At 37.9% G+C, this 15,521-nt stretch overlaps 1 protein-coding gene across 1 annotated transcript in view; it reads right to left on the bottom strand.

Annotated features, from left to right (window-relative positions):
- CFAP54 (cilia and flagella associated protein 54) overlaps positions 1 to 15,260 on the bottom strand; it is a 107,701-nt gene extending 92,441 nt beyond the window's left edge. Inside the window, exons 1-5 of the mRNA XM_027887449.1 lie at positions 15,116 to 15,260; positions 9,728 to 9,833; positions 5,618 to 5,764; positions 2,879 to 3,050; positions 934 to 992 (exon numbers count right to left, since the gene is read on the bottom strand). Coding sequence (XP_027743250.1) covers positions 934 to 992; positions 2,879 to 3,050; positions 5,618 to 5,689 — 303 coding nt within the window. The 5' untranslated portion in view covers positions 5,690 to 5,764; positions 9,728 to 9,833; positions 15,116 to 15,260. The remainder of the gene's footprint in view (positions 1 to 933; positions 993 to 2,878; positions 3,051 to 5,617; positions 5,765 to 9,727; positions 9,834 to 15,115) is intronic.
- Between the last annotated feature and the right edge of the window lie 261 nt (positions 15,261 to 15,521).

Here is a 15,521-nt window from a genome sequence, read left to right as displayed (position 1 = left end):
AGATTAATGTTTGATGACAAGATTAATTTATAACCATGGAACTATACTGTCAGCTCTTAATGGGTGGAGCAACATAGTCTCATTTTCAGATCAACAGCAGTCTCATTTTAAGAATTAGTCCTACTAAATTGATTGAACAATATCTTCCCCTTACTATTTTCTTTGGGTCACCTGTTCCCTGAGATATATAAAATGTGCACAACCACGGTCCTAAATTAAATCAATATACAGATTTTCTTTTAGTCTGAATTTAAAGAATCTGAAATACCTGTGATCAATTCATCTGTTTCCTGTATAGTAGGAACCTGAATATGTTAAAGGAGGTGCTTAATCACTTCTGACTTCAACAAAAGATGTTGAAAGAGAAAAAATCTTTCCTGCTCAATGAAGATGATTATAACCAACATATAAGAAAATATACTGTATTAAGGCTGAATCATATTCTGTTCAAGTTTTAGGTGAAAAGAGTAAAGCTAAGACAAACAAATATTACATTGAGTCAAGAAGAAAAAAGCAGGAGGGAAAGGCCAGGTTACTTTTCATCAACTATTTTCAACTAAAAAACCCAGCCACCAGGTGTCAGTACATTTCCACATTTTAGGAAACAAAAGACCAGTTCTTGGGGCACGGTATAGTTGTCCGAAACCAAGCACCCATAATCCTCTCAAACTGCCTAACATATGCCATCTCAATGTCCAGCAAGACATTACTCTGGGCTCCATTCGAGAGCTGAGGAAGGAGCAGACTCATGAAGGCATGAGGGCTTAGAAATTGGCCACTTCGCAATCTAACCATTTTATTTCCTTGTGATCAAGCAGTACTCTTGGCAATGACAATGAAATAGAGAAGTCAGGGCACGATGTTATGCAAAATACAGGTGCATTTTCCAAACTTTTGTAAATTTTTCAAGCCTTTCAATATATTTTGCCATACCTGAGCAGACTGACCTATCGTCATCAAATGTCTGCATATGGTGTAAATATAAATAGTACCTGCAAAAATAAATTAAAATAAATTTAAAAACCAGGTAAGTTCCATCATCCGACGTAAAATTTTGTTATGTTAACTAACTGAAACTTTTTTTTATTGTCCAGGTTGTTATTTCCAGAGAGAAAGAAACTACTGACTTTTCATTAAAAAACAAATTGAAAAATAAACTAATTATTTTTCTATAAAAACTTTTAGAGATGATGAAGCCATTAAATTCTTTCGTGATAATACTTTCAAAAATAACTACATAATGAAGTAGTAGCATAAAAGAATTAAATGATAAAAAATTATCAAATTTTTATTAAGTAACTGATAGAGAGAAAAATCTTTTCATACCCAAATGCCAAGGTCTTTAAAACAAAATACTACTTCCCCTCACAGACCTTACCTTACATGATTCTTTTAGTCTTTCATGGCACTGCCCTGGCAGACAACACCACTATTACATGATATTAAGTATGATAATTGACATGAAGAAAATTGATAGCAAGTAGAGTTTTCAAGACCATCAAAGTGACTTACAAATAAAAACCTGTCAAAAATTTACTTAACTTAACTATGTCATCAAATTGCTTTTCAAAAATCAGCCCTAGAAGTATAAAAGACACTGCAGTTCTGGGAAAAAGAAAAAGCCTATTCTTCTGTCTGTATGAATGCTCAGAAAGGGCCACCTGTGGCAGCAGGAGGCATCACAGTGTCAATTGTCATAGCTAGAAGGGTGTTATTATGCCAGTAAGCTCGAATGGAGCAAGCAGTAGGAAGATTTCTTTTTGTCAGTCAAATGTGTAATGAGGCACAAAATCTATTGTTTGAAATTGCAGAAAAATGCTCAGGAACTTGGGGAAATCTGAATTCCTGCCTGAGTTCCTGGCTAGGATAGGTACAGATACCTGTCTCACACACAAGTAGCGGGACGTAAGAATGGCAGGTGAGTGTACTTTAATTTTGATTCTTCTCCCATGGAAACAGACAATAAAACACACACTTCAAAAGTAGGGATGGCAAAGGCAGTCCCAGCAAAACAGAAGGATAAGAATTTTGACCAATTATAGCTCAGAGAAAGTAAATTTTTTAAAATGAAATTAAAAACATATTATCTCCTCAATTTGTATTGCAACAATTGACCATAATACAAAAAATTCATAACAGTGTTTTGACTTTGGACTAAATAACATAGCATTTCAAAGCAAAAATATACTGTTGTTGTTCCTGAAATTAAAATTTTGATACACCCTTCTCTTTTTATCTAGCCTGCAGAAGTTCCATTCTTTCTTCAACTTTTTGCTAATTCAAGCATTTACAAGTAGCACATTAAAGTCTTATATGGAGATTAAAATTCTTAAATTTCATATGGTATTTTTTAGAATAGTTTTATTACTAATTGTAGCCTTCAATGTACTTTAAAAAATACAAATATGTAATGGCAGACAATAATTTTCTACTCTTGGAGCTATATTCCACTTTTTCATAAAAAAACAAACCCAAACCCAAAACAAACTCATAAACACAAACATTTATTGACAAAGAAATCCTAAGGGTTTTTTTGTTCATCAGGATCTACTCAAAAAATGCCCTTACTGTGTTGTTGGATTTCTTTTTATTAGTACACTGTAAACAGCTATGATGAAAAAGCTGTTGCTTTTACAAGAGTTCACCTGAAAAGGCACACTATGTAGAAACTTCCATCTTAAAGTCCCTTCTTTTAGAAAAAAACAAACAAACAAAACACAAAAAAACCTCCTAGGACAACATCACCAAAAAAAACCCCCTAATGTGAGTGAAGACTAACTGGAAGACTAACTAGAGATTTATTCATGACCCTTAGGTTGACCTTAAAGAATATGTACAAAAGTTTCCCTCCAGAGCTTTGCTTAGCAAAGGAACGTACCGTTGTAGATAAGCCAACACAAATTCTCCTGAGGTAGAGCCACTTGCATAGTGAGTCGTAATGAGGTCAAGACATCGAAACAAGTCTGCAGGGACTCTTGATTCTGGAGATTTCTGTCACTGCTGCAAACCATCTGATAAATGCAAACATTTCTTGCTTGCAAAGCATGGAACTAAAACACAGAAACATATATAAAATTAATTAAAATACCAGAATATGTCCGTTCACATCAGCAAAGTACAACAAAATGGTGAGCTGGAAAAGATTGAGCATACCAGAAAAAAAATCAGCATGACATTGAAATGAGCATTAGAATACAGATAAAGTGCTAAAGCTTTAGAGTTACTGTACCATTAGCCTGAACCAGTTTCCACTGCGTCACGGGATGAAAATGCACACCGTGCACTAGGACTGCTGGAAGGAGCGAAGGGAGAAAGAGGCATTAAACTGCTGCAGCCCGGTAAGGAAGTGGAGATGGACACCGCTGTTGTTGGAGTGCTCAGCCAAAACCTCAGAGTAAAACAAGAGGGGCTGCGACACCAAGACGCGTGACCAGCTAGCGAGCCGAAATGGCGTCCCCAAGCGAGGGACGAACAGGGGTTTATATAGGGTAGGAGGGAGAAGGGTCTAGAACATGGGAGGAGTTTAAGGATTGGCAAGGGCTACAACCAATAGGGAACCGTACAGAGAAAATGCCATAATGAACAACCAATAGGAAACGAATCACCTCAGCTAAGCCCACCCATGCTGCAGCTGTAACCGTCCAATCCTAGCTGAGGGATCTTAACCAATGGGAGCACAGCATTCCACGAGGGGAACAGAACCCTGAATAAAAACCTACACTAACACAATACAATTATGAGTCTTACAACAAACATTAAACACATGAGACATTATAAAACTGTCCAATCATGTAACTGCATATGTCCTTTTAATATTTCTCATGTAGTTCCTTCCAGCGATGGAAGTCTGCTCTCTTTTTGTCCTCCTCATTAAACTGCTATTCAAAGAATCTGGCTTTAACTCTTGGCTTCTCTGTACATGCCTTCCATAAACTAAGGCAAGTCTTAACTTTTCTGGACTTGTCCACCTGTATCACCAATATCTTACTTCTCACTCACATCTGTTACTTTTGTCTTCTTTGTAATACCTGACCTGACATGATCACAGTGTTGTCTGGAGTATGTCATCATCTGAACAAACCAACATGTGAGAAAACAAGCTGAGACACAGATAGTCAGTACCTATCAACCTCTCAGAAGACTACTAACCTGATAATATATGATTTTTTTTTCAGTTAATTATCTGAAGCTGAAAGTTTTGAGCCCTGAAACTCCCTTTTAATGATTTTCTTAGTGTTATATTAAAAAATCCCAAAAGCTAGCTGCAGAAACCTGGCCAAAAAAAAATATTGCTTCTAAAGCCTTTAGATGCAATTTGACACATTATCATTTTCCATTTCCAATTGTAGGGACTATTGTCAAATTAGGTTCCATATCTGAAAATTTATAGTTATCTCAGTCTCTAAAGTTATAGAACAGGTATTTTAGTATAGACTATGATAACATTTGGCACTAGTGTTGTTTCAAGGTCAGGGCAGACATAGAAAACAGAAGAAAGCAACTTCGAATGTATTTACAAAACACTTTTAAAAAGTTGGTTAACGTAGTCTTTGATCATATTCTTTCTAGGAAGCTGAACCACATTTGGAAAACCAAAAAAATTATACGAACAGAGTATCTCTTCTATCATGGCATCTGCTTCTAGCTTTTAAGCAAACTGTCTGCTTTTTTCTCTTTTCTAAACACCTATTTGCACTCTAACTCTGACTAGAGGAATATGAATTTGATTAGTTCAATACACAGGAGATGCTTACTATTTCTGTTCATTGTTGTTGATCACAGAGTAACTTTCATTAGTTAATTCAAAATATCCACCACTTATGAAGATAGACCTTCTCAGCAAAGAACTGCTTATGGTAAAATCTAACACATTTTTAGCATTCTCCCTATATCTACTGACACACTTTCTTCCATGGATAACAAAAGATACACTGCAAGTCGCTACCTCAATCAGCAAATAACAAAAAAGGGTTCCAACACACTCTTGAGGTCACTCAGCTTCCCAGATCTTAAAGCACTTACAAAACTATCCAGCATTCTGCATTTTTTGTTCATAGCAAGCAAATAAGCTACAGGGAGTAATGCAATGCTGCTTTGTTTACTGTCATGAGCTTTTTTACATGTAGCATTTTTGTGCATTAATACAAATTACAGGACAATGTTTTAATTGTCTTACACTCTGCCTAGTTCTTAGATCATACAGTACAGAAATGTCTACAGTTGCAGTACATTTATCAAATTTTGCTCATATCCTAATTCTGACAGTGAATAATAGCAACTATTTCAGGGAAAAAAACTGCTGTAAACAGTTACAGAATAACCAGTTCAGAGAAACATTATCAACATTACCATATCAACATTAAGTTGATAGTGGTTGGCTTATGCCACAAAAGCATTAAGCACTTATATCCTCTTAAAAATATACCCCAACTCCAGATGTTCATATCATGCACATGATCATTAAATCTCAATACAATTTATAGCAACAAATTAATAAAGATTAGTTAATGTTAATATATAATTAATATGAACACATTTGGGGAGGATAAAGTAAGCTACTTACTTGGAATATCTTAATGTCTTTGACCAAGAAAATGAAAAAAAACCCACAACCTACCGTAAGTGCAGCATTTTTGTCTCTGAAACCATTTGGAAAAAAGGTGGATTTAAATTGATGCACATCATCCATGATATCATCAAGGTTCACAGAAACAAATTGCTGAAGGTATCTTTCATAGCAGTGGAGAAGTGCCAACTTATATTCCTGAAAAATGAATAACATGTTCTTTTCATAGTGTGTATATTATGTTTCTATTTCTACAAAACATATTATTTTTTAGTATCCTCATGTAAAAAAGTATCAATGTGAAAGAGCAACTGGGAGAAAAACATTACAGTTTTATATAATTATTCAACAATGCAGTGTGAGCACTCAGCATATGAAAGGTTGAAATACTTAAAAGAATGGTTTGCAAGCTTTTGTGAGTTTCTGTTTATTTTATTCATAGATATGAGCTATCACAGAACAAGGATCCCGGGATAAAGATAAATAACTCAAAGGGTTCCTCAAATGTTCTGCAGCTTTGCAGCAATAATGACAATGACAATACGATTCTGAGAAAAGTATTTAATAATGTAGAACTTTATAAACAATACAGACATCATCACTTCTCTCCTTGTTTCTCTGTTGTCAAAGCCCTTTTTTTTTTTTTATAAAAGCACAGAGGAAGATTAAGATGCACTAAAAAAGAATGAAACAAGTGACAATTGGAATTTACATATATCCGAGAAATCAGCCACTGGGTCTTTAAGAACTGTTAACAAACAGATGTTGAGCTTTATATTTCATTCAAAATAGAGCTTCCCAGCAGCATGTTGAACCACTAACATCATGCTGAAACTATGCTTCAGATCTGACTCAGATGTGGAAGTCCCATTTACTGAATCACTACCATCTCTTCCGCAGCAAAGATTATATAGAGGTTTCTCTACCAACTTCACTAATTCTATCACCAACTTCACTAATTCTATCACACACTCTAAATAAATGCTCAAGGAAAAAGTAACTAATTCCTATTTGTAAAAACGATCCTTTCATGTTTAATCACACAAAGTCCTTACGTATTTCTTTGTACTCACTTTTTTTCCTACCACCATAGTAACACTTACCTTGAATTTTTAATCATCTCAGGAGCCTAACTCACATGGCCCTACTATCCACTTTGCTGTGTGACAGCAGCAGCCATACACCGAGGCTTTGACCTTCCATGGACAGCAATGGGCAGTCGGTCACTTGCGTGACTTAACACATAGATTCAGGCTGTGATAACACTTAGAATCCAAAGCCGTGGATCAGAATACCATTAAGGTAGTTACTGATACATAACAAAAAGGTAATTTCTCTCCTAAACAGTTCAAAATATGGGTGTATGACCAGAGATAGCAGGCAGACACAGGCAGAGAGGGAAGTGGGGAAAAAAATGAGTCAGTACTGATCAGTATGATGACTAATGGACTAAGTAATTTCCAGATATCATGAATGTAGGTGTATCCTAAAAAATACATAGCAGATGTATAATAGGAAGAATCTAAAGTAAGAAGGCATTAAAAAAAATGGCAGCAGGACAGACAGGTAAGTTGGTGATTACCCACTGACTACTCATATGCAATAATTACTTTTTAAAGACTACACATCATTAATTATTATATAATGTAAAAGCAGATCAAAAATAATCAACAGTCATTTTCAACTATGAGTCAAGAGAGGTACTTATGGAATGGGCTTTACACCACCTGTCACAGAACTTGGTGTTACACCTTTCCTGTAATACATTTAAAATATGCATATCTATCTCATGTTGTTTCTTTCATTTTTGCCCCTCAGGAAAAATACGGATAAAATGGAAAAGAGATTTTGATTCTAAAATTAACTCAAAGAAATACACTTAAAAATGGGAGTTCCAAAAAAAAAACCACCTCATCTCAAAGTTTTAGTCTGGCCAGCAGAACGGTTTTTTCAACAACATCGCTAACTTGACTTCTACTGTAGAAAAACACATTACACTAGAGGACTGAAGTTGGAAGCAGAAGTCTTTACCCAGAACTCTAGATTACTTTTAGGCACCAAGCAGAAACCATTAGTGAGAACTCTAGATTACTTCTAGGCAATATAGGCCAGGCTATCAAGCATTTGAATACCAAGGACCAAATATTTGAGTGGTGCTATGGGAAGCCAATGTAAAGTATAGAGAGCAGGGTTTGATGTGTTTGAAATAACCCTACTGCGCACACTGTAAGAGCAGCAGTTCCCAAGTACTAAAAGCTTCATATAATGTTCCAAGCAATTCCTAGGGTCCAGAAGCTAAGAAAACTTCAGGAAATTATGAACATGAAGAAAACATGAATGTGCTTGCCTAGGCAATGAGGGGACTATTAACAACTGCTGTTATTCAAGCGTCCTTAAGCATTTCTACATTTCTATTTTTCTAAACCTACACCACAACCTTCAATTAGAATGGCTCCACAAATGCAATGATATCTAAACTACATAACATAACTTCATATACACTTTCCACAAACAGCACAGCTAGCATTTATCATTGCTGTTTTCCATAAGTGAAGGACATTAATAGTGAAAGAACAGCTTCACTAGATTTGTTCTTCAAAAAGATGGCCCCTCAAGCAATCTTGATACATTTCCAATTGTTCCCTCTTCTTTTCTGGGGCAAAAAAAGGAATCTTAAGTGACATATGCTGCAAAGAATAAAAAAGGGTGAATACAGGTGACAATTGGCACTTAACTGCTTTTCGAACACAGAAGTCAAATCCTAAAAATTATTTCAATTTAAACACGATGTCAGCTAAGTTTATCATTCCATGGTGGCAGGAGAGGAGGGGAGAACTAAAATGTAATATTCCTCTTGTGAAAAAAATACAAACTTTGTTTAAGGTAATTTTTTATTCTCATTATGTTAAAAAAATAAGTAAAAGTTACAGAAACCATTACAAAAGCATGGAAGAATTCCACTAATAAATTACAGACTTTATATATATATAAATTATATATATAAAAATTATATATATATATATATAAATTATATATATATAATTATATACATAAAAATTATATATATAATTATTTATAATATATATTATATGTAGAAATTTATATGTATATGAATACGTATAAAATTATATATAAATTTTATCAAAAAAATATAATTTTCCTATGAAAATTGACTATTTAGAAGAGGAATATCAAAAATCTGTGTCTGAAATAAGTCTGAAAGACTGAAGGACAAAGTCAAAATATGTACTTCACTGTTCCATAACACTGACAAATTAAATAGCCAGAGTTTTAAGCCAGGAAAGTATATTGACCAAATAAATATCTTCTAATATTTTCATGGAAAAAAGTTTAAAAATCCACTTGAATGCCCCAGATTTCATTACATGATCTTCTGACACAAATACCACTGATGCAGTAAATGGTATGGCCTTGATGGATTTTTTTTTTCCCATAAAACACAAAGGACAAATACTTTATAAGAATATATTTGCCTTACTGAGTCACATCAATAGTTACAAGCCTGGTATTGCATCTCCAACAGTAGCTAGTAACAGATGACTCAGTAAGACTATAAAAATACAGTTATCACATAGTGAAACCCCTGTCAAATACTCTCAATCTTCAACAATCTAGCTCCCTGTTTCCGTTGTGATCTAAATTTTTTTATGAGATCAGAAGTGCAAATAATTCAAGATGCAGGAGTATCACCAATACATATAGCTGTAATTGCACTCTGGTTCTTATGCTCTGTTCCTCTCCTGTCTTTTTGTTCACATTCGGTTAACTGAGCACCGATTTGAGTCAGTGGAAAGGCTCTATCATTGCCAATTTGTACTTAAACAGCATCTAAAGGCACAATCAGATATTATCCTCTAGTGTGCTGAAACATCAAACAAATATTAAAGAAAAATGTAGGGTTGTTAAAAAAGGCATTGGGTCATAGAAAATACAGATATAGAAAACATACCAAAATATCAGGGCAATTTCACAAAAATAAGCAAGAGATACAAATCACCAACTCTCACTGGAATTATTTTGTAAAAGTCTTAGCTACTTTCTAAATAGCTGCCAGTAAAATATGATTAAAAATTAAAGTAGCACAGAAACATAATGAAACAAACTCTGTGACTGAAACTTTTCTAATTTCATATGACTTACTTTGATCTGAGCAAGGGAATCACCAACTTGCACGAGTCTTTCATTGTAATACCACTCTGGTAGTTTTGACTTATATTTGATCCAAATGTTAAACAAAGCATTTGCTCTAAAAAAGATACAGGAGAAAAGGTTTCAGATTAAACTGGCAGCAGACCTGTCATAACAAATAAACAAATCAGAAACTTGAAATGGTGAAAACTCCTTTCTTCCAAATCTATTTGAACTTCTACATATTTCAAAACAAGTGATCATTAAAGCTGGATTTAACAGGCAGACAAGGACATTTCTGGGTCTCATTTCTGTCACCAGTTTCTATCACACATTTTAAATAGGATGAATTTTCTCCCGTGTAAATTCTTATTAAAACATCTTAATATTAATCCCCTTGCATTGGTCAAACGTGGTCACAAGTGGAAAATCTGTCCCACCTTTCAGCTAGTATTTGAGAGGTTCTGTTTGAAGAAACAATTTGATATTTTAAACTCAATGAATTACAGCTCACAGCAATTAATGGACTGGAAATACAGATGTTGTGAGCAGGAAAATAGATCCCAAAGTAACAGTGTATGTAAAGTAGCTGCAACCTTGGGAACTGGTAGCTATGAAATAAACTGAGCTACAGAGTGTATAGAATATATATATATATATATATATATACTCTATAGACTACATAGAACTATGGTATATAAAGCTCATACCATGAGCTACACCATGAATCATGAAAGAAGTGCTCAGGAATTTTGAACTGTAAGGGGTAGGATTCAGAGAGAACCAAATGACACACTTGTTAAAATATACAGGATTTTATGGCAATAGTGGTGATGCTCTTCTGTTGCCTCTGGTATTGTAGCCACAGCTGCCATCAAAGATGTCTTTGTGTAACAAATTTCTCATTTTGCTGAACCAGCAAGCCTCCCATCAATGGTAACTAACTCTAAGCATTTTGCCTCCACTGCAAAAGCACTGACTACATCATGCCAGTACTACAGTGCCTACTGACTGTGGCTCCATGGCCCAGTGCCCTCATGTGTACAACATCCCCACACTACACTTCTTTAAGAAAGCTACATTCAAACAGGAAAACAATAACTGGTCAGACAGACTGTCCATAAGCACTAAGACTTTTTCTGGAAGAGAATCCCATTACCAAATCATTAACAGTATTGACAGTGTTCACAATGCCAGGCATCTCTTACATTTAAAAAATAATGGCCAGTCTCTTCGCGAACGAAGAACCAGGGAAGGTCTTTCCACCTTCCAGCCTGCGCATTGGATTTTTTAGGTGAGACACAGTGTGCGCAGAACTGAGCCCACCCTTTAATCCTGAGGTTCATCTGCCGGGGCCAAGCACGCTTGGACGGTGGCAGCGAGGTCCTCAGGACGTAGATGGATTGCCTTATGGGCTAACGAGCTCCATCTACCCGGGGAGGGGCCCCGACCGGGAATCGAACCCGGGTCTCCGCAGTGACAGTGCAGTGAATTTTCCCCTGGACCACCCTTAACAAATCACTTGTACAGAAACCTCAGCAAAGACTGCCTTGAGAAACCACAACTGCTCAATTATTCATATACAGTAATTTATGAGATTAAAAAAAAAAAAAAACTGAAGAAAGAAATTAACATTTGAAAAGACCCATCTAGCTGAATTGTCATGTGTAAACCTTATGCTTACTGGTGTGAGGTGGCTGGAACTTTACAATCTCTTAAAACAGGTATGATAGACTAGAATGCAAGACACTTTCCGAAACTGTTTTCTAACACTCAGGAACTTGGAATCCATTCTCATGGCGTCTCATACAGCTCTTCATTTCAGCTTGTAAGAACACTCCCAATAAAAAAAAAGCACAGTAAATAACACCTTTTCCACACAGAAAGCTGCAAACCACCTTCACATTTCAAGGTGAAACAGATGGCTTTATAAGAAACTTGTCAAAATGATCTTTACAACAAAGAATTGCAACAATCATAATCCTTTTTTTCCCTCTAAAAGTATCAGCTCAGCACAATTCTCAGTTCTTGAAAGTAAGCAGTAGAGAAATAAGTAGGACATTCTAGAGGTGTATCCTGAAGGAAAAATGCAGTCACAGCACAAACTAGGCCAAAAGCAACAATCTGAATAAAATGTTTTAAGGCATTTTTAAGGTGAATTATTTTGAAGGAAACCATAGCCCAATCTAATGAAGGGCACCTTCCAAATGGGACTGATTCCCTCCTGGTCCACCCATAACATTTAACAGGCTTCTCCTAATGAGAGAATTATTCCACACCAGTTAGTATCTGCAAAGAGGTTAATTAGTCAAGCATCTGAGCAGAGTTCCCTTGAACTGCCAAAGGAACAAGCTTAGGAAAAGAGAGATTTGATGCATATTATGGGGTTGAAGAGGGGGGATGGGAAGAAGTGGGAAAAAGGATAGTAAGAATGACTGTGGATAAAGCTCTGGAAAGGTGAGACTGACACATTTCTTTAAGACCCATCAGCTGGAAAGTCCCTAGTGAAGGTAATCTTCATTTTTTGTTTCAAATGTTCATATTAACATATGAGATTCTTAGATGTAATAAACGAGTAACAAAACTGTAAGAAACTACTTTGGCAAAGTAGTGACAAACCTGACCAGACTTTCAACTTCAATTGGAAAATTAGGTAAACTGGTTCACTACAAGTGAGTTCATGACACAATGTTTCTTTGAAACAGACAAAGAATGGGAGTGACACACTTCCCAAACAGATCATCAGGCTTTCCTTTAAACCGGCCCGAGTAACAAGTTAAGCAAGTGAATTCTTAAAAAAACACTGACCTGTGGGAGCTCAGACATGAAATTTCTTTATTCCCAATCATTCTATGAACAACAGAAAAAATTTCCCTATGGTTCACCCTTAAATAGTGTGCACAAGTTAAGGCTCTCATGGCTACAATCTTTACTACAAGTAGTAAAGGATTTTCTGATACTGATCAAAAGATGTATTAAATAAGGTTGGCTAAGCCATACAACATGAGATAAAATCCATAGTTCAAGGCAATGTCTTGGTGGCCCTGTTGCCATGAGAAATGGGGTAAAATAACTTCTTGTTTAGTTGAGGAAAAATTACTTTTGATTGCTACTTCGGGTTGAAAAGATTTGTGATTCCAGAGCAGGTCCTCGGTAATTTTTGTTTTACATTAGAACATTGCAAGTGCCTAAATTATGGCCTTACTCTTGACCTATCAAGGGTTGAAAGCATTGGAGGAATGAAGCTGATAATTTTATTTTTCTAAACTGAACATACTTGCCATGTGGAAGCTGGTTTTCTTGCTCCTTGAATAACAAGAACACTTTGATCTAAACCCAGACCAGGAAAGGTAGATTGACAAATAACGCAGCAAGAAGTCTTTAGAGCATTTAGGAAAGCATCTGCAATAGCCATTACCTTCAGAAGTTTTTAGGAACAACAAGAGTAAGGCTGGTTCTGCAAGCAGCACATGCTCCAACTTTGAGTTATCAAACAATGAAAGGCTGGGGAGAAACAACCCTGAAATTTCACAATAGCAAATAAATAGTCATGACTTTGCTGGCTGCCTGAACGTATGCCAATAACCAGAATTCCAGGGTTCTACCTCTGTACTGTCCCTATACCAGTGAAGAACACCTGAGGATGCAGAGCTACGGGGAGCCTCATGACACACAACATTCTCAGTGCCCAGAAATTTTGGTAGGGATCAGCACCACTATTGTCTTCTGGGATCAAGATGTTGGTAGCATTACCATAGATTTCTTCAGATGTGAAAATGCTCTCATGCCAACTGAGTTATGCACAGTCACGGGTCACATTCACAAAATACGAGTTTGAATAACACAGAACCTATTTAGATCAAAATATTTGAGAGGGTAAAGAAAGGCTTGGAGACCCTGTTTACAAAAACTGGTAATTTGGCAATCCATTGCAAAGTGGAAGATTCAGCATGCCCACCTCCCAACCAAAAATGCTGAAGCAGTGAAGGAGGCCTAGAGAGGATAACTTTTAAAATAATAATAATACAGATCAGCTTAAAAAAAACCAAAACAAACAAACAACACACACACAAAAAACCTGAAACTACAGAAAGCCTTCAAAGTTGCAAAATACTGAAATCAGCTGCTGAAGCAATTAAGATCTCCAGTTCAGACAAAGGCCAGGCTGCACAACCTGAGTACCTTCTGAAAATGCAAACAGCTCCTTTAGAGAAGGGTCATTTGTCGACTACATCCAGGAAAACTACTCAGTGAAATATGCAAGTGTAGAAGCCGCACCTAAGTGACAAGGTAACCACCCTGCAACCTAATTCCTGTGCCGTTTTTGAAGGAACTTTTGATATCCTGGGAAATTTGAGGGTTTTGTGTTAACGACTTGTAAATTTAGGATAGAACACTGTTCGGAGAACAATAGAAAATTAACTATTTACCTTACAAGAACCAGTTGAGCTCTTATATCACAACGTACCTAAATGCTACATGAGAAATGCACAGTCTGTAAAAGACATATGCATGCACTATGAATCATACACCCATTCCAGTTGCTCTATCTTAACTGCAGTGCAAAATCTAGATTTATGCATACCCACAGATATGCATGTATGCAGGCAAACAAATATGCACTATTATACTCGCCATATGCTCTGCCCGCACTTATGTGTATAAAAATATACCAACGCAGACAGAGACATATGCACAAAGAGAGCTGTGTGGTGTTATCCTCGTGTAGCCCTACTGCAAGCGCATCCTTTAAAGGCATGTACGTGCCCGCAATGTTCACCCTCGCACGCAGCCGCACACACTGGTGCTCTGCCAGTTGCTCCAGCACTGTGAAGGGATTTTCCTACCAGAAAGCTCAGGCAGCTCTGATAGAGCCAACAGTGGTGGCTGCCAACTTCCACAACACCTTGTGCTTTTCCCCTAAAGTATAGACTTCTAGGAAGTTTGGAAAAAAAAAAAAAAAAGGGCTGTCTTCAGATTTTGAAGGGGTTTTAATTATAACGAAAAGAAAAGAGAAAAGAAAGAAATAAAAAGAGGAAAGGGGTTACCAGTTCTTTGGCACAGTGCTGGAAAAGCTGACCGGGTGACCAAACTCCTGGCTAGCTTCCAGTCCAGGAGGAGTATGAGGGAAGGGGCTGCCCAGCCCCGTGGAAAGCGGCGTCAGGGGGGAGCCGGGCAAGAGGGAAAGGGCGAGGGGGGACTGGGAAGAGCAGCTCGAGAGCCGCGGGGAGGCGGCGCGGAAAGCCCCGTGGGGCGGCCGAGGGGACGGGGCTGGAGCAACAGAGCAAAAGAAGAGGAGTGCAGCCGAGGAACGGGGTTTGAGGCAGGGGAAGGGGGAACGGCAAGCGGCTCCCGGAGCGGTCGGCGACTCGGGGACAAGGGGCGGCGGCGCAGCCCTACCCGCGGCGGTGCAGCTCGTGCTGCGGCGGCTTGGCCTCCCCCGGCCCCGCGCCTCCCAGCCGCCGCAGGAGGCCCAGGGCGCTCCGCAGCTCGGCCTCGAAGCTCTCCACCGCCAGGTTGCCCCGCGGCGCGGCCCCCAAGGAAGCGGCGGCGCGGAGCGGCAGCGCGGCGGGGCCCGCCATGGCTCGGCCCGGCCACGGCGGGGACGCGCAGCCGTCGCCGGGCAACGGCCGCGGGCAGCGGCCCCGAGGAGCCACTCCGGGCAGGCCGGGAGGGACAGAATCACAAAATACGCTGAGCTGGAAGGGACCCGCAGGGATCAGCGAGTCCAGCTCTTACCCCTGAACAGAACCTTCCTCAAGAGTCACAACAGCGTATTTCACCGGGGATGTCACTTCGAACTTAG

This window comes from Empidonax traillii, unplaced genomic scaffold (assembly GCF_003031625.1).
Source record: "Empidonax traillii isolate 1590-97213 ecotype Southwest subspecies unplaced genomic scaffold, ASM303162v1 scaffold210:size766637, whole genome shotgun sequence".
NCBI lineage: Eukaryota > Metazoa > Chordata > Aves > Passeriformes > Tyrannidae > Empidonax > Empidonax traillii.
Note: the sequence above shows the minus strand (reverse complement) of the source record. Positions and strands in the feature narration are given on the sequence as shown.